At 40.6% G+C, this 19477-nt stretch overlaps 3 protein-coding genes across 3 annotated transcripts in view; 2 read left to right on the top strand and 1 right to left on the bottom strand.

Annotated features, from left to right (window-relative positions):
- Window positions 1-2801, top strand: part of lhfpl7 (LHFPL tetraspan subfamily member 7) — an 88269-nt gene extending 85468 nt beyond the window's left edge. Inside the window, exon 3 of the mRNA XM_084029819.1 lies at window positions 463-2801. Within this exon, the coding sequence (XP_083885945.1) occupies window positions 463-689 (227 nt within the window). The 3' untranslated portion in view covers window positions 690-2801. The remainder of the gene's footprint in view (window positions 1-462) is intronic.
- Window positions 2802-3151: 350 nt separating this feature from the next.
- Window positions 3152-6526, bottom strand: spata22 (spermatogenesis associated 22; the record flags this gene model as incomplete). Its single annotated transcript, XM_084028119.1, has 7 exons — window positions 3152-3381; window positions 4571-4668; window positions 4754-4874; window positions 4961-5312; window positions 5748-5937; window positions 6164-6298; window positions 6487-6526. The coding sequence occupies 7 exons, from the start codon at window positions 6524-6526 to the stop codon at window positions 3190-3192; spliced, it is 1128 nt and encodes a 375-aa protein (XP_083884245.1). The 3' UTR covers window positions 3152-3189.
- Window positions 6527-9671: 3145 nt separating this feature from the next.
- Window positions 9672-19059, top strand: stip1 (stress-induced phosphoprotein 1). The gene is made up of 14 exons (XM_084029797.1): window positions 9672-9742; window positions 11999-12208; window positions 12304-12445; window positions 13070-13211; window positions 13586-13751; window positions 13865-13991; window positions 15130-15232; window positions 16608-16728; window positions 16911-17007; window positions 17106-17230; window positions 17322-17358; window positions 17467-17570; window positions 18310-18482; window positions 18562-19059. Exons 1-14 carry the CDS (start codon window positions 9734-9736, stop codon window positions 18632-18634), a joined length of 1629 nt encoding a protein of 542 aa, XP_083885923.1. The 5' UTR covers window positions 9672-9733; the 3' UTR covers window positions 18635-19059.
- The last annotated feature ends 418 nt before the right edge of the window (window positions 19060-19477 follow it).

Below are 19477 nucleotides of genomic sequence, written 5' to 3'. Positions count from 1 at the left end.
GCGCAGGGGCGCTCCTTTTTTTATTCATTTTTTTATGAAGACCCAGAGTTTTAAAATGAGTAACGCAGATGTTGTTGAATGCATTAGAAACACTGTTTGGCCACTGTTGGACTTATACAACTATTTAGGTCATAACTTATTTTTATATGGGTAAGAGAAGGCAACAAATCATCAAATCTCAGCACAGATTAATCTAAATTACACAGCAGATTTTTTCTGCAAGACCTCTACTGCCACCAAGTGGTTCTCAGCTGGCACACCAGTCTGTTAAAATGTGCTTCATTGGAGTAAACAAACCCTTTAAAATCTCTTTTTTTAATTATGACTCTCAATGAAACTGTCAGATTGTATCCATGACACAATGAACATGTTGGCTGTATAAACAGCATCTCTTTAATCGTTTCTGCTAAATCTTTCCTCCAACAGCCCAAGTGAATATACTGTTTTCTGTCTTCCCTGCAGTGTTTATCATGGCTGCCGGACTGCTGGTCTACCCTTTCGGCCTCAACTCGTCACTGGTGCGGTCCTTCTGCGGGGACTCCGACATCTACTACGCCGGCGAGTGCCAGATCGGCTGGGGTTACATGCTGGCTATTGTCGGGGTCATGCTCACCGTCTTCTTGCCCTTTTTTGCCAAATATGCACCAAAGGAGCAGCTGTCCCCCACCCCACTGCCCACGCTGTTATAGTGCGTCGAAACGACGGCTCGTTTTTTTTCACCCTCCTGACCGCTCTCTCTAATCTGGGCTTCATGTCATGGAGAGACACCTGCATCCCGTTTTTAAAAGGCGATGCTGTTTGGGACTCGGTGACGGCTGAAGCTGACACTCAACAAACACTGTCTTCCTGCTTCTGTTATGTGACTAATTCAGATTGGGGTCATTTAGATGGAATGTTTTATGTTACCGTTTTACTCTGTGGTTATGATTTTTTTTCCATCACGAGTTCTCTGTAATTTGACTTCTTGTCTGCTGTGGAGGTGATGCTGTCGGACGATGCACGGACCTCATTTTAAATGGCTTCAGAAAATGTTTTCCCTCCTTTCTTTTTGCGGGTAACAAGTCAACATATGTAACATTCCAAAACAGACTGGAGGTCGACTGGAGATCACGTGGCAGCATGACTCGACCGATCATATGTTTCAATGAGAGGTGTTGAAGAACGTTTGACTCAACGAGAGAGAGACACTTTGAAGAGTGAAAGACTGAGAACATTAATGGTTGAGCGCTTAATGAGTTACATCTATTGACGATGTACTGTGCTTTGGACTGTACAAATGGTCTGGAGTTAATAGCGCTGATGTCTGAGGTTTCAAAATACCACATTGAAAAGAGAAATCTGACACTTTGAAAGAGGTTTGCTCTTCAGACTTTTCCTGCCTTCCAGTCTTGTGAGCAGGCAGTGAACCAGTGGGAGTCAAGGAGACGTTTTAGCTTTCAAAGACGGAGCATTTAGCCGTCTCAAAGAGAAGGACAACAGACACAGCATCAGATCTGCTCAGAGGACAAATAGGGATCTTTTTCTCATAACAATCCTACTAATAAGAAGTGGTTTCAGAGCAGTGTTGTCAAAATTGTTATGTTGGGCTACTGCATCCTGTCATCCTCTTCCCCAGAACTGTTTGTGTAAGGTAACTCGCTTGTTAAACATGACACAATTCTTTTCTGTGTACAACACACAATACTTACTACTCAAATTCAGGAAAAAAATATTGCAAAAGGCAGGGAGATGTGGGAATTTTGTCAAAATGCATGATAAGATGGGCTTTGTTAATGGTAGAACAATTGATTTAGATTTTAAATGTGATCCAACCAGCTTGTGCCTTTTAACATAACCAAGACAAGTGTTTAATACAATTATCAGGTGATCATCTTTTTCTGCTGAAAAACTGTGGATCCTGTTGGCTGATGTGTTTGGTTTTTGTTTCTCCTGTACTTGATGCAGTATGATGTTCTGGAGGATCTAAAAAAAAAAAGATGTCTACTAATCCTTGGAGGCAACAGCAGAGAGAAGAGAGAAAAAAGGAAAAGCAGTGTACTTGTGTTCAATTTTGCCCCGAGACATTTTTAGTCAATTATCAAGAAGCGGTAATTCACTAGAATTGCTATATTAAAAGGTTGTGACATGTGGCTAACAGATTAATTCCTGGCATCCTCGTCTTATGTGATTTAGAAATTGAGCGTTAAGACGACGGAGCTGTACAAATTTAACTTTGCCTTCAGTTATCTGTGCTGAGCTGACACATTATTCATATTGTGTAAAACGTGGTTTAAAATAATTAGCTCCTCAAGTAAGCTAATGTGTTGCTGTGTTTTTTCGTCCATCCACTTCTCCTTTTAAGCGCTGGCACCATTCCTGTCATGTTCCAAGGACAAAATGTCTACTTCTCCATTTTAGTCTCCCTGTACACTGCCAACTTCATCAAGCTAGATTCCCTTTTCTAGTGGGTGTTTATGTGCGTATTGGTGTTGAATAATGGGTTGGATTTTGCTAATGGGTTCATCTTTAAATATTTCCCAAATTTGGGTTTCCATAATGACCTGTCCTGACATTAAGAAAATGACTGTGATTATGTTGCCATATTGAAAGAAGGTCAGGAGAGCAATGTTGGTATTGTATTGGACCTCATACTGTGCTTGACTGTGGGAATGACTGGCGTGACTGCACTGGACTTATTCCCCTATTTGTTGAACCATTGTGTGTAAAGTCTCAGCACTGGTGAAGCTGTTTTAGTAGAGTAGTATTATACTTTTTTCCATTGTGATGTTTGACTGTAAATAAACTAACTGTACTTGATATCACGTTATTCTTAACTGCCCTGTTTTTCAAAGATATATTTTGAGATATTACCTCATCGTGTTTGCTTTACCTGAATTAACCTCTTAAAAAAATGTTTGCTGTTCTGTGAATTTTCTTTGTAATAAAAAAATATTTCAGAACTTATAAAAAAGAGAGGCTTTACTTTACTAAGTTTTGGTTAAACAAAAACAACTCTTTATGTATTTGTATCACAAATAAATACAAAAATGCCAGAACATGCAAGTGAATTAAACTGTTAAAGTTCAGTAAAATGGCACAAAAACTTAACTAATACACTACATGAACATGCTTTTTAGAGAATGATCTATATCCTCATTAAACACTGGTATACTTTCTAACAATCAGTCTACTGTAGGTACGTACTCGTGCTCAGTCTTCGCTGAGTAATTTGATGAGCGCTCTCATCTCGGCGTCGCAGACTTTGACAGCCTCCTGAGCGTTCCTCAGCTCTGAGGGAAGGCCGGGCCTGACAGACACACACATCAGGACACCTCTACTGCGGTCGTAGTTCCCCACACAGCGAAGAACGTGACCACGGATGAGACGGGGCAGTTCCTGTTCCTGTTGGCACAAATACCGAGTAATTTTCCTGTGCTTTTTTTATGTCTCTGCATCTCCCCTTTTCCCCTGCTGCTTCCCCATCCTACTGAGACACGTCTGTATCTGTGTGGGTGTGTCTGGGCGTGGACTCCTGGGTGCTGGCACACCTGTGGCTCATTCACCACACTAACCTCAGCTAAATATAAAACCCAGCTCTTCATTCCACTCATTGCTAGATAATTCTGTTGCTATTGTTATGTAGCTTGTTGGCAATAATCTATCTGTTTGCTTTCCTAGTATCAGCTTGTTTTCTGCTTGTTTAACTGTGTTTGTATCTCAGGATCTCTACCAGACTTGCCAGCAACCCTACCTCGCTCAGACTCTTAGCTCGGCTCTGCCATCCAGCCTCGCTCAGCCAGCCAGGCCACACATCAGAATCTGCGCCCCTTAAGCTCACCTGCCAGACTCCTCTTGTCTCCAGCCTGCATGCTCACTCCTGGAAAATCCCTCTATCTCCTACTTGCACTTGTATAACAAACTGTTTAATCACCCCTCTGTCTCGGTCCAATTCACTGTTGGTTATAAAAATGTTTCCTTCTTAGCCCCACCTAACTGGAACCTACCACCTCACCACAGGTACGTATAGGTTGAGCTAATCACACATCAAACATCACAAGTCGTACTAAATAATTAACAAGGCGTTGTAAGATTTCTGTGGTACAGCAGACATCAAGGTTTCCTTTGGGCACACATGAATACCAATGAGTGCACTGCCAGCATTTGGCAGAAAGTCAATTAGAAGTACTTAACTTATCTTCTGTCATCTTAAGAGTTCCCATCCCCTTAATTCTAAGATGATGTAATAAGGAAACCAGCACTGCTTTCCAAATTACATACTGTTTTTTTGGCATTTAGTACATACTGCAGCTGCCTTTACAAAGTATGTACTGCATGCACCTGATTCATCACCTCATTCATAAAATGTTGGGCTGTAATATAAAAGACATAATAATTTAATAAAGAAAAACACTGTTAATGTTGGGGAATGCAGTCTAGTGAAGAGAAAGAAGAGCAACCTTTTCACAGCCAGATTCCATTGTAATAAAGTCATTATTTTATCTGACACAAGCTGAGGAGACTTATTGAGCGAATGGACATTGACACATTCATTCAGTTTACTTCTGAAGGGGAAGTTTATTTCCCGACTCACATTTTCATAGAAGACACACGGCACAACTTCCTTCCCATCTCTCATGAGGAAGTTCTTGGCTCCGTGGCGACCCAGTGTGACCGCAGAGTCAAGAGTCGCTGAGGGAAGAGCACAGCCTGTCAGTTTAATGGTGTTTAAAATACTTAACAGTACACATCACAGAGCAACACCTAATCAACTGACCAAATATCTCAAATAGGTACGGGACTTTGTCTTTAAACTGGCTCCAGTGTCTCATGCCACCTATAACTGAAGTCAGGATCCTCAGTGAGTTCTCAAAGCCTGGCTTCATTGGAAATTTGTCCTGCTAATCACAAACACAAATGCTGCAGTGATCACAGCAATATCATGAAACATACATTAAACATTTTGAAATGTTTGTATTTCTACCTGAGTTTGTTGCACAGTCTGAGGTTGATTTGTGCTCCTGTTTCCCATGATGGGGGATCGCTGTGGCCCAAAGCTGTTAGTAAACTTCCAGGAGTTGTTTTGTGGCTGAACTGCATGAGCAGAGGGCTTGCTAGGTGACGGGACAGGGGCAGGCAGAGGTCTGGGGTGCTGGAAATACTGATGTTCTGGATTGGGCGGTCTGTAAAATGACTGCTGACCCATCTGAGAGAACCCAGTATGGGGTGTTTGCTTGATTTGTGCACTCTCACTGACGTGGGGGGCTTGTCCGGAGTTTACACTGGGGCTAAAGTCCCCTTTTCTCATTGGGTTGCTGGGCTGTTCCATCTTAAACCTGAAGATGAAAATACATTAACCTATATTTACATATTGGGATCTGAAATTGAAACCAAGCAACGCTTTGAAACAATGTTTTAATTTCTTTGGTGTGTTCTTTTTCTTCTTTCTTTTTATGTTATCTGTGATAGTCGGGTATTAGAGCACTTCAAGGTACAGTAAAATCACTTCTCAAACTGACAACTTGTTTGTTGCTGCTAGCACTGTGGTGGTGTTCATGATTCTGAAAACCTTTCTCACAGTTTTCCAGGTGTCTGGATGTTTAACTATCCTTTTAATGTTTAGAGAATATAAAAATAGGAAAAACAGTCCAGTTTAAATAGCTTGTGGATGATTTGTAGATTTATTATTTTCCAGCAATTTTTCATTGTTAACGTACAGTGACAAATAAGCCAAGCCACTGACCATCACACATAAAGTAAATTAAACACACCTTGTATCTCCAGCTTTGTATGGATGCTGTATGGGTGTGTAGGTTTTCATTGCAGGGGCAGATCCAGGAGCAGGTCTATTGCTGCCATACTGCTGGGGTGGAGTAGATTGTTGAATGACTTGCCTGTTCCACTGGTTGCTTTGTGGCACAACAGAGAACGGACCTGGGGCTTGGAAACATCCATAGGTACCTGGGGAAAGGTACATTCTCAGAGAGAGGCTTATAGCAGCCTCCACTGTCTGTAGCTGTACATATTAATTCATGGGGAGATGTTATACAATATTGCCCTATGGTTTCCATTGTGTGATTTAACAGGAGGTGTGGATTTTGTGCAGTCAACGTTCATTCTTTGATTGTACTGCCACCTAGTGATTGAAATACATTAGGTGCTTCACCAGCCTAACTGGATACTTCACCTGAAGTGTTGTGAGGTGAAGCTGAGCTGGTGCCTGCTGTGTATTCACTGTGGGAGAAGAACTCTGTCTCAGTGGGAGCAGATGTCAAAGGAACTCTGTTTCTTTTCTTCTGGTTAAAGAGCGGCACAGAAAGGCCTGGTGGATACAGCAGAGAAAGCATACAGAACATGTCAGTCTGCCAAGTTCTTTAGGCCAGAGAGTTAAAAAAAATGAGATTATCAAAAGTAAATCAAGTTTTACCTTACGTGTATACAAATGTACTATACAATAAGCAAACCTTGATTTCTATTGTGTTGGTTTAATCTAACAACACTTTAACTAACCTGCTGATGGCCTGGCGGGCTGGTTTTCTTGTCTCCTCATTGTGGTGGCTTCAAAACGGCTCATCCAACTAGGGAGTGGTACCTAGTTAACATTACACGAAGAGATGCACCCGATTAAAAAAACAAAAACCTGACAATGTCCTGGTTCCCCACTTGGTTCTTAAAGTGATGGTAAAGCAGTTGAAAAGCCTTTAACAAATTGCACCAGTTTACATTTCGCTGCTGTTTTTTGGTTTAGCAACAGTACATCACAGTAAATTAGCTGCCTTAGCTTAATGTCAGTTAGCTAGCTAAAGCGCTAACGTTAGCATTATATTTTTTTAGACGACTCATCTAGCTAGGTATCATTACATAGTAATGTCATGTACAGCTACCAGTTTGTTTTATACAAATAATATACATAATAACTATCTCTTTTTCAAAAATTTAGAACATTTACAAACTTACTTACTGACACAATTAGACGAAAGATCGGTTTCAGTTCAGCGCCTTGGTGATCGGCTCGCGCGCACTGTGAGGGATGTTGCCTTTAAGGTCTTCAGTAAAATTCAAATACTTCTCATCGAAAATAATCACAACAGTAATTTTTTGTGACTTACGCGAATGAGGGGGGGGGGGGGGGCATTTTGGTAACATGTCAATGATGTTACTGTATACCTCATAGTGAATGTCTAGTCACCATCATTCGTTACCATAACTAATGTTCGTTTATCCCTACTATAACACATTTCACACATGCTTTTTCCCCCCACTTTGTTTGAGATAATTGAACACAAACATAGTAAATTGTATATGTTTGGCCTACGTCGGTAGTTTTTAGCCAGTATGCAAAATTAAAAACGTTTTACTTAAAATATGTATATTTATCTAACATAACTAAAGGCCAATGAATGAACTTGATATGCAGAACAAGTGCAGAAGGTGGAATTAGATAGACAGGTAGCAGAACTACAGCACCAAGGCTTCTATGAGACTTTTCATTCTGACAAGAGTCAGTCGCTCTCCCTCATCCCTGATGATTCTGTCTGAGCACTAAATTCCCACCTAAATCCTTATCAAAGAAGTGGACATCTGTAAAGGAGACTGGTTGTTGTTATAAGCTTCATCTCATTTGTTGCAGTCCACGTATGGCTGGGTTTATCCTCAGGGGTTTTTAGACAAACTAAAGTAAATAGAGATGGGGACATCTTGTTGGAGAGTTTATAAGGAAAGACAAGGGCAAAGGCTACCCGCCTTCCTGCTCTGCCATTCGTTTTGCTCAGAGCCTGAGGCTCATCTCAGCCTCAGCATGTCTGTGTTACATCCTTACTGCGAGTCCAAAGGCTTCTGTGATCTTGACACACGGCTTCTCTGTCTTGTGTTTCCTCAATCGGTGAATCCATGGCAACAGCAGCATGAATGGTCTATGCAGGATGGCCTCCACTACATAATCTATGGCAAAACACATTTTGTAGTTGATTGCACTTTTACCATTTCAGCTGCTTCCAAAATCCTCTTTAATTTCCTAAATATATAATTCCGTCACTGTGTCATGATTGCTGTAGCACCAATTATGTTTTCAAGTAGCCTAGAAAAAAGATACCCGTGTGGGGCGACTGTGGCTCAGTTGGTAGAGCGGGTTGGTCAATGTTCGGAGGGGCGGTGGTTCGATCCCCGCCCTTGTCACTGTGTCATGGTCGTTGTGTCCTTGGGCAAGACACTTCACCCAGCCTGCCTCATGTGAATGTGTATGACTGCTGTATATTTGAGGTGGTGGCCGGAGGGGCCGTAGGCGCAGAATGGCAGGCCACACTTCCGTCAGTCTGCCCCAGGGCAGCTGTATCGTAGTTTACCACCACCGGTATGACTGTGTATGAATGAATGAATGAATGGAACCCTGTCAGAGCGCTTTGAGTGTCTAGAAAAGCGCCATACAAATCCAATCCATTATCATTATATCCATATCGGGGGTGGTTTATACAATGTCTGCTAAAAGGAAATTGTGCTATGACAAAGAAACTGGTCAGATGTGTTGCATTAAAATTAGTTGAAGGTAAGATAGGAGAGGTGCCGCAAAAACTGATGTGATGGGGGTGAAAACAGTTTGACAGGAGCCTCCTGTCCATTTATCAATTTCCCAAGTGTATTGTGTATGTCCACACATAGTCTGGCATGACATTGTCTACATGGAATTAACATTTTCTGAGTCTGTCAATGAGAGAGATAAATGTACAAACAATAAATTGTACAAACAATGGGGAAACTGTAGTCCTCACTGGCCAACAGCACCTCGTCTTTAATAGGTTACATTGTGTATATCATATGATGAAAATGTTATCATATCATATTATATAATTATTGCATATACTGTACATAATGAGTGTTTTTAAATTTTTGCACATAACATTGCTGTCTTATAGTATAATATACTATATTGTCTCATTTTCGCATTCATGCTTCTATGAAACATTTTTCCAATACTGTACATCTACTGATTTCAATCCACACAAAAATGGAGGGGCTTCAGAAATTTTTTTTTTGTCATTGCAGGTTTTTACAACAACAAGAACACAAGGAAGAGTAGAATTACAGGATAGTAGCTTAATCAATAGAATATGTTACTAGAAACTCATGGAAACACAAATAATATTTAGGTCTATAGAATTAGTGCAATGACAAACACAAAAAAGAGTATAAGGGATGGTGGATTGTTTTTGGATGCCGCCTTCTGTGAGGGTATGCTTTGCATTTTTCATCTGATTACCTTGGAGAGACTGCATGGACAAGAACATTGGTTTTAAAATGATGATGCCAGAAAGATACTTCCAGTTGAGATCCTCTGATGATGGGCCAGACCAACTTTTTAGCAGTTTATCTTCACCTTAGTATTCTGAGGTTCGTTGTGTTGCCTTTATATTAAGTATATATATATATATATACACACACACGCACACACACACACACCGACCGACCATCTGTCCCCAAAGCATCATCAGTCAGCCAATTCTCAATCTCTGTAGGTAACATGTTTAGAGAGCATCTAGTTTAACGTTTACACATCAATATTTGTTCCATCATCTTCTGGATATTAACTTTAGTGGGCTACCGGTATATATTAGCCGCAGAATGTCCTCATCGGTAAAACGTACGGTAAATCTGAACGGTATTTCCGGATTTTCGACGTCGCAAACTGGCAACCTGCATGATGTTCAGGGGGAGGCGCTAGTCCGCACGCAGTAGTTTCTGGAAGGAACCTCATGCTTGCACCATGGAGAAAGTGAGTGTCATGCAACTATCATCATAATCATTTAGCAATCTACTTATTCTACAAATATTGACGAGTTTCTTTAATTGTGGGGGTCTTTACAACAATAACATGACGGTTGGTGTAGTTAGTCACCTCTTTTAACTGGTACTTCACTGTTCGCTAATATCGGACAACTAGCTAGCTTGTTAGCTTAGCGTCAATCCGGTAGTAATGTGTTGTAGCCGTTTGGCTGATGTATGGTTGGGCTTCTTACACAGCACAATACATTTCGACAACCCTAGTCTCGGTGTATCTAAACTGAAGTCAAAATTGTGCAAACCTACATTGGTTAATTGTCTCTTCATGTGCGTACAGGTTTTGGCTAATTTCTGAATGCAGTTAGCTAACCTTGTCGATTAGCTAGCTAACTGTTTAGCTAACGCATATGACATTAAACTTGCTCTTTATCGTTGAAGATAGCAAGGAGGTTTGCCTGGCACTGTGTCACTTCTCGATAGATGCCCTTAGGTAGCGTCAACTACCGAGTTAGCAAATCGCCATGACATAGCTAGTTAACATGAACTAGCCACAATGTGAACGCTATCACTAATGAGGTGACAGACAAATGAAAGGAATAATTGAGCGAGTAAGTAAATCCTTATGTTGAAATGTGCCAAATGACCGTCGGATAAACTGCTGCAGTACGTCTGTAGCACATGCCGCAGGAGTATTTTTGGATCGGCTTCAACGTTGAGTAGCCTGCTCTCAGACCGGAGGATCATTCTCGATGCACACGGCGCCGCTGTCATGGCTACAGCCGCATTTTGTCATCAGCTGCCGGCAGTTCATGTATTATTGGTGGTTACTTTATGTGGAGACAGTACCTCCTGTTTAAAGATAAAACTATATATATCAATCAATCAATCAATCACGCCTGGCTGAGCTGACAAGACATACTATATTTGGCAAACCATTAAACATTAGAGATAAGATCCAGAAGTGATGGGATTTCCTAATGCAACAATCACAGCATCAAATTAAAGCATGATGATCATCAATAACTAGACCTCACTGAGATAATCCTCCTTGCGTAGGTTGTTCTGAGAACATTTGCTTATTCTTTTAGTCTTTTTGGGGTAAGTCCCTGTTTTTTTTTTTTTTTTTTTACCACTGCTGCTTGGATTTCCTGAGACTTATTTCACTGATTTTATAATTGTCAGAGTTGCAATGGTAATATTAAGTAAATTATGATTAAATATACAGTATTTCTGATAAAGATATTAAAGTATTTTTTAACTCTTACAAATGTATTTCAAGCAGATGCTTGGTAGCCCATAGTTACCAAATTATTAGGTTACAGCATCACAGGGAATTGAGATGTTTGTTCTAGCTTTTGCGTTTTCATATGTTATTAGGTTTTCAGTTCGGATTAGGTCTTGTAACTGTAGATGGAACGCTGTGTCCGTCAACACTCCTTGTTCTTTGCCCAGGATCGTTTAGCTGGCACATAGTCTTCAAATGAAGCCAGGAAGGATTGAGAGCCTCTGCTTCGAACAGAGTGGTGCTTATTAGGATGTAATTTATTCCATCACTTGATGCATGAAGATGTAGTTTGATAACTTGACAAACCGAACAGGCAACCAACAAATGGCGAGATATGTTGTAAACAACCTGTTTACTCAAATTCTGGTACATTCTCTCCCACTGAACAGGAGACGGTGTTCATTTTAAACATTTTAAAAAGTGGGGTCATGATTTGCAGTTTCACATCTTGCTTTGAGGCTGTAAGCAAACCATGGGGTTATTTTAAGGCTAAAAGAATACATGGCACCAGGAGTATGAATTTACGTTAACAAATTAAAGGCATAACGGATGTTATCTCGCTGCATCGCTGCTGCACCTGTCTGACATGAGTGTCAGTTTGTTTCTAAAAGGCAAACTATATAGATTTAAGGGAAATAATAAGCAGAAATGGACTATAGTATTCGTAAGAATTGTTGTTTTCATTACCTTGGAATGAGATGTTTATATCTACATAGGAAGCAAGCCCAAATCACAGTCGGCCGTGTTGCACCGCCTTCATTTTAAAAGCCTGGCTCTAGCGAGAGCCTTTCAGGTTTTTACGTTACCTGAAGAACACAAAAGTTCTCTGAAGCGCTTGGAAAGGGAGGGGTGAGCGGAGCGATATTCAGTTCGATGCAATCCCTAAACTCACCACTAGATGCAACTAAATCCTACACACTGCTCCTTTAAATGCTTAATTTGATTGAATCTTCTTCCTCATAGGTCTCAGCTTTGAAAGACCAGGGTAACAAGGCGCTGAGTGCAGGAAATATCGATGAGGCCGTACGTTGCTACACCGAAGCTTTGGCCCTTGACCCTTCAAACCATGTCCTGTACAGTAACCGCTCAGCTGCCTACGCCAAGAAAGGAAACTATGAGAATGCTCTGCAGGATGCCTGTGAGACCATTAAGATCAAGCCTGATTGGGGCAAGGTGAGTTGTCATTTGTTCTGCCATTATTCTGTTGACAACACATGTATTAATTAAAATTCAGAAGGCAAACTAAACTTTTTATTTGGATCACCCAGGGCTACTCCCGCAAAGCTGCAGCAATGGAATTTCTTGGTCGATTGGAGGATGCAAAATCAACCTACCATGAGGGCCTCCGGCAAGAGCCAAGTAATCAGCAGTTAAAGGAGGGTCTACAGAACATTGAGGCCCGGCTTGCAGGTACTGATGCATTTATATGATGTATTTTATTCTACAGAAAAAGTGGCATACAATGTGAAAATTATGAGGCACTTTCCCCTCTTATGTGGGTAGAGGATTTAAAGATGGCCACTAACGGGGCCACCGAAGTAAACATTTTACTTTACCCCTGGTCTAAGCCTAAAGTGTAGCCATAGTGAAGCCAGTGCAAGGTGTGTGCTCAAGAAAATGACATCATCGGGGCTTGTGGATTGAGTGTGAATGTGTTGCAAGTTGTCATGGCCCTTGGTTGCACACTCTGAAGCTTTGTCACTAGACACCTACTGCGCTTGCACTCAGGGCTTTTAAGACATGACTATCAAAAATGGTCCACTGATAAAAACACTTTTACAAGCTGATTTGTTTTCAAATGCCTAAGAAACAGGAAGTCTGAAAAATTGACATTTGAGTAAATATTTTTGCCAAATCAAATTGTTGACAGGATATTCAACCTTGTTGAGTGGTTTTAAGTGTGGTGATTCATTCAGACAATAGACAAGTAGTAACCGTTGCAGAGGAGAGAACATTCTGCTCAATTTAATCTTGGATCACCATCATGACCATAGAAATTACACTAATAAACATGTTTTCTTTTTGCTTCTCCAGAGAAATCAATGATGAACCCTTTTGCCATGGCCAACTTGTATCAGAAGCTGGAGGGTGATTCTCGGACCCGTGAGCTGCTATCAGATCCCAGCTACAGAGAACTGCTGGAACAGCTCAGGAACAAACCATCGGAGCTTGGCACGTATGTGCATCTTAAAAAATGTCAGCTTTGTCTTTGGTTTAGGAATAATAAATTATGTCTTGAGAGAGGACTGGGAAAAATAGATGGTTAGGTAGAACTGCACAAAAAGTCTGGAAAGGTATTGAGAGATGTTGTTGCACAGTAACCTTACAATATTAGAAAAGTATTTTAATATTTGTAGGCCCACTGTCGATCTATATATTTTTTTCATTTTGTGGATGATCTGGGTTTTGGCTCCGAAATCATCAACATGTATAATAACTAAAAGGGCCAAAATCGGAAAATAAAAAATAATTCATGATCTTAAATTAATTTGGAAAGTGTGCATTAGCCCCGAATTTAGAAATGCATTTTTTTGCCTGACTGTTTTGCAGGAAGCTGCAGGATCCCAGAGTAATGACCACTCTTTCTGTGCTGTTGGGACTGAATCTCTCTGAGATGGAAGAAGAGGAGGAGCCCACTCCTCCTCCTCCCCAAAAACCCAAAGGGACTCAGCCACCTCCTCCCAAGGAGGAAGACCTTCCTGAAAACAAGAGAAAGGTTATTTAAAAAAAAACTGATGAAGTGATTCACCATACATCTCCTTTTAGTTTTAAGACATTTTGCTGAATCCTGATTCTGATTTTAATCCTCTATTTTCCATTTTTTAACAGGCCCTGAAAGAAAAGGAACTTGGGAATACTGCATATAAGAATAAGGACTTTGAAACGGCGCTGAAACATTATGAAGAAGCAATCAAACACGACCCCACCAACATGATGTATATATCTAACCAAGCAGGTACATATTCTCACCTGTTGGAACACAAATGCCAGATAATTCACAATTTCTCATATAAATAACTAATTTTGGGTGTTCACTAGGGTTGCACATCTCTTTGTGATAAACGGTTCGATATGCATCTAGATACACAGGTTACGATTCGATTCAAAAACGATATCCTTTATCACAGACCGATTCGATTCAAAAACGATATCCTTTAATTACAGACCGATTCGAATCGATTCCATACAGTGTAAGAACGATACGATTCGATTCTACGGTTAATATTTGTTGTAGATATTTTATAAAATAAAGAAGCGGATTCTATGAAAGTGACAGTACAATAGTTTCTTTTCAAATATGTAAAATACCACATATCCCCAAACATTGTGGCTGTATGGCACTGGCAAAAAAAAAAAAAAAAACAGAACAACAAAATCACATGTCAATGTATTTATTTTTAGACATGGACCAAAAAAAAACTCTGTCTGAATCGTTGGATGGCGGTCACAGGACAGTGTCGTGGACGCTACCTGTGCTGCGGCCGCCTCTTGTGGCGCAAGTTGAGACACAAGCGATCGACATTCAAAGCCGTCCGTCTCTCACGTGCCGTCGTGGAGTGCCTGCGGTCACACAGCAGCGTCGCAGCAGCCTACCTGTGCTGCGCCGGCCTCTCCACCTCCACCTCCTCCATGTTCCGTGTTGTCCCTTGTTTATAACTCATACCAGCTAGCCAGCTACGGTGTTTCACGGGCAGCTTCAGCTCTCGCGTTGTTTTAGAGACGCTGGCGTAATGCCGCCCATAGATATGATGCCGCCAACCGCTTCAAAGTCTCGCGATACCCGATCCATGACTCCGTAACCGATTCATCTAGGAATTCATTGATAATTCGTATCGATTTAGGAGGCTGCTACCGATGCAGCCGTATCTCTCACTTGTTGAACCGAATATCCGGTCGCATCGGTTTATCGTTTACAACCCTAGTGTTCACTGAGAGAAATTCTTGAATGGAAAAAAATATCATTCCCTTTTGTGATAAGTTGGAGTTCCTGCCACTGGGCTAACCACTACAACAAAAGGAAAACGTGTGATAACTTTTATTTTAGACTTTGAATGTGAAACATGTACTAATTTTTTTTTTTTTTATCCCTTCAGCTGTGTACTTTGAGAAGGGAGATTTTGAGAAGTGCCGAGAGTTGTGCGAGAAGGCCATTGATGTTGGCAGAGAGAACCGGGAAGACTACAGACAAATTGCAAAGTGAGTTCTATAAGAAGAATTTGTCTTTACTTGAGTGAATCTACCCTACTGTGCCTCTCGGCCTAGAGGGCAGGACTGGTATTTTGTGGGTCTGGCTCGACTCGTATAGTTACTCATTTATTGATTTAAAAAAAAATCTAATCTAATCTGTATGGGAAAGGACATACAGCTAAGCACCATTTAACCAAAGAAATTGTGTAATAGAGTAGGATGCGTCAATAGATGATGGTCTTGGGGATTGACGATGGTCGGAGCGATCGTCAATAGCTGATGCCTTTGCCAATGTCAAGATGATGTTTGGCTTGTTTCCCACTAAAGTTTAAACTATTGTTGTTGCTTTTATTATTATACTGATGCGTTAAATGGATTTTGCCCAGTCAGTATCACAGCCCCACATATAAACGGCACTCTGGATGTAAATAATAGCTTTATTCATATCATTATCATTAGAAATATTGTTAGTAATAACTTACAGAAACATTATGTGCAATAATCCACCCTCTATTCCTTTCTCTTGGTCACTCTCTAAAATGCACACACAGTGAGCAAAGTAAACAACATGATTTATGTATCTACTCTCCTGCACACGTATTAATGGGGCAGTCCACCAGTCCGTCTGTGAGCTCGCTTGTATCACTACAGGCAGATTCCCCTCACTGCCACAGTGGTAGGAAATATAAAATCAGTTTATCAATACATAAGATGACAGATACTGTTGTTTTCCTCCCATGCAGTTGATGTGAAAACTATTTTGGTTCGGTAAATGCTTGCTGTCAGGCAGTCTGATGAAGTCGGGTCCGTGAGCTGCTGACAGACAAGCGGAGTCATTCACAGACTGTCTTGCAGTGGGGATTCCTAGAAACGGAACCACAAGTTACATTTAAATAACCACATTAACACAAAATCATGCAACTGCTATTATTACTACTACTACTGCTACTACTAATGAAAACGACAGGCTGTGATGCCAGCGCCAACCAAAATAAAAATAAAAAAAAACCTCCCCATCGAAGTATGGAGAAGATCGCCCAACTATATAATAGAAGAACCATTAAGTGGCAGTGTTGTTCTATTTTTCCTACTACCAACTGGCCAAAGAAGATAGAGTGAAGCTGACGCAGGACACACATTATCTGTATATTCAATATGAGAATTAAGTTCATGAGCTTCATGTTGATTGAGACTATCGTCGTTTTAATTTGTTTCGTAAGAATTATTGATATCAATGGGCTGTCCTTTCCTGAAATGAATAGTGCTGCCAATCTGACCTCTGTTTTGATACTTTACACTGTAGTTGAGAAAACTAAAATATCAGCTCACTGCATTCTTATGTAATAACATGTTCTCCTTTCTCCTCCTCCTCCTCATTGTATAGGGCCTTGGCTCGGCTTGGAAACTCATACTTCAAGCAGGACAAATACAAAGAAGCTGTTCAGTATTTCAACAAGAGTCTGACGGAGCATCGCACTCCTGATGTCTTGAAGAAGTGTCAACAGGTGCCGTGCAAACTGATTTCCTACTGAGAGGAGCTTTTTGATTGACTTGGCTCATTAAACAGTATTCCTTTGTTTTAAGTGGATTAAAAAAAAATAAAGTCTGTGCTAGACCTGCATGTCGACAGTGAATGAAAAAAAGTGAAAAATGGACTCATACCGTTATACTGTAATTGGTTCCGCAGGCAGAGAAGATATTGAAAGAGCAGGAGAAAATAGCCTACATCAATCCCGACATGGCCCTGGAAGAGAAGAGCAAGGGCAACGACGCCTTCCAGAAAGGTGTGTGTGTGTAACAGTTGGTCATTGGTTGATCGCTGTCATTTGATTCTTATTTAAAGGACTTGTATAAATATTAACTCTGCTTTCCCTTCTCACAGGAGACTATCCTTTAGCCATGAAACATTACTCGGAGGCCATCAAGAGAAACCCCAATGATGCCAAACTCTTCAGTAACAGAGCTGCCTGCTATACAAAGCTGTTGGAGTTTCAACTTGCCCTGAAGGTACATCCTTACCAAGCATCTCTGTGAGTCACTTAATAAGATTCTAACCTGACAAAAACATTTTAATAATCTTTTAATTTTTATTTTTCAGGATTGTGAAGTGTGCATCAGTCTTGAGCCCTCCTTCAGTAAGCAGGAAACTTTGTAGTCATTCATTTGCTTGAAGAACTTTAATAAAGTTTAGATACAGGAAAACGTCTAACCTAATTACCTAATTTCAACACATCTGTCCACAGTAAAAGGCTACACGCGCAAAGGAGCTGCCTTGGAAGCCATGAAAGATTTTACAAAGGCTGTGGATGTGTACCAGAGGGCTCTGGAGCTCGACTCTTCCTCAAAGGTATTACTCGTGAACTACAGGTTACTACACAGCTCACAAAAGTCTAAAAAATCCCAAGTCCTTGAACACTTTGGTTTGTTACTGTAACCCATGTTAAATAGAGTCCCAACGTCCTGTGCCTTTAAGGGGGCGGCCCCGTTCCCTTTAAACCCCCTCCGTCACTTCCGACATCCTTCTGCTCTTGCTGTTGTGGAACAACATTTAAATCCTCTCCAGCTGTGGCGTGAACAAGTCGGCGTTCTGTTAGAAAACTTTGAAACCCCCGCGAGATAAACCTTGTATGGTTATTTGCACCCTTGGCTCCGTGGCCGGACCTATTTCTGATTTAATTAATTATACCCTAATTCCGCAGTCAGTGCCCTAGCCTTATAGCGTTACATTACACAGGATTTTAGAAAAAGTATGGAAATATACTAGTGTATTTATTTACATTACATTTTTATAGTAAGGCTCACTTCTTCCAGGTTTAGTACTTAAATCTAGTTATGGTTCTAAATGACATATTTTGAATCAAGTAATGTAACAAGTGGTGTGATTTGATTTCTCTTTTTTTAAGTAGAAAGAAACGTATAACATGGTAGTCATGTGTACGTATCGGTATGGGTTAGGTAATCATCAAAATAAAATCTGAACAAATTTTGAGAAACAATCTATCAAGAAGTTTGAAAAAGTGTGACATTTATTGCTGCTGGGTAATGATTATTTGGCGTTTTTGTCATTTTCCCCCCTCCCCATTCAGGAAGCCACAGAAGGCATTCAGCGCTGTATGGTGAGTCAGACCATGAGGAATGATACTCCTGAGGAAGTGAAGAAGAGGGCCATGTGTGATCCCGAGGTGCAGCAGATTATGAGTGACCCAGCCATGCGCATGATCCTTGAGCAAATGCAGAAGGATCCTCAGGCACTTAGCGAGTAAGTTTGTCCACTTTCTTGTGTGACCTTTTCTCTCTCCACATAAGGTATTTAATGTTTTTTTCCGTTTGATCCTCAGCCACTTAAAGAATCCAGTCATTGCTCAGAAGATTCAGAAACTCATTGACGTCGGACTGATAGCCATTCGTTGATGAGAACCAAGAGACTTCAAGACAACAGTGGAACAAAGTGCAAATCCCTCCAAAATATTACATCCTCCTTTCTTGCCTTCAATTTCCAAATTACATTGTCGTTAGTCTCCCTGAGACTTTGTGTGTATGCTATGTTTTTTTTAAAAATCAGTTTCACAACTTGTTCATTGTATTTAAAAAAGACAAAAAGCATCTTGTATGTAATCTGGAAAACTTCAGGACTCCAGAAAACATCACCTTAAAAAATGGTTTCATTTGTACAGATGCAAAAACAGTACAATTCGGTGCACCAACATGTGCAGTGTAAGGGGAAATCCACCCTAAAGCAGATTGCATATTCCTAGTGGTTCATGATTTAAGGAAATAAAACAAGTAAATAGAAGAATTTCTACACTCGAAATAAAGATTGCAATGTAGATCACAAATTGTCAACATTGGTCATTGATCGGGTCCTGTTCGGCTTCACTAAACATGGTGCTTTAAAGTTGAGGTGTCAAGTTAGTTTACCTCTCTTTTATTCAACTCCCACACCTCCGGTGGAAAGCTGAATTTATCTACAGGTCACTCACTTGCAGGTCCTCAATCTTCTAGGCAGGTTAGCTGAGATTTTTTTGTACTTTTGAGCCTTGCTGTTTGTGGATTAATGGAGGATATTATTTGGGTACAGCTAATATCAGGGAAGCTTTGAGGGTTGCTTGAGGATCAATTCAGACAAAATGTAATTGGGACTAGAAGAGTACATCTCATGAGTGAATGAATGAAATTAAGATTGACCGGTTTTATTAAACAAAGTTCTTACAGCAATTAAGGCCATGTTATTGTCTTGCAATATGCTGTCAGGCA

Source organism: Eutrigla gurnardus (genome assembly GCF_963514095.1).
Source record: "Eutrigla gurnardus genome assembly, chromosome: 15".
NCBI classification, from domain to species: Eukaryota; Metazoa; Chordata; class Actinopteri; order Perciformes; family Triglidae; genus Eutrigla; species Eutrigla gurnardus.
The sequence above is the reverse complement of the archived record's forward strand: the minus strand, read 5'-3'. Positions and strand labels throughout refer to the sequence as shown.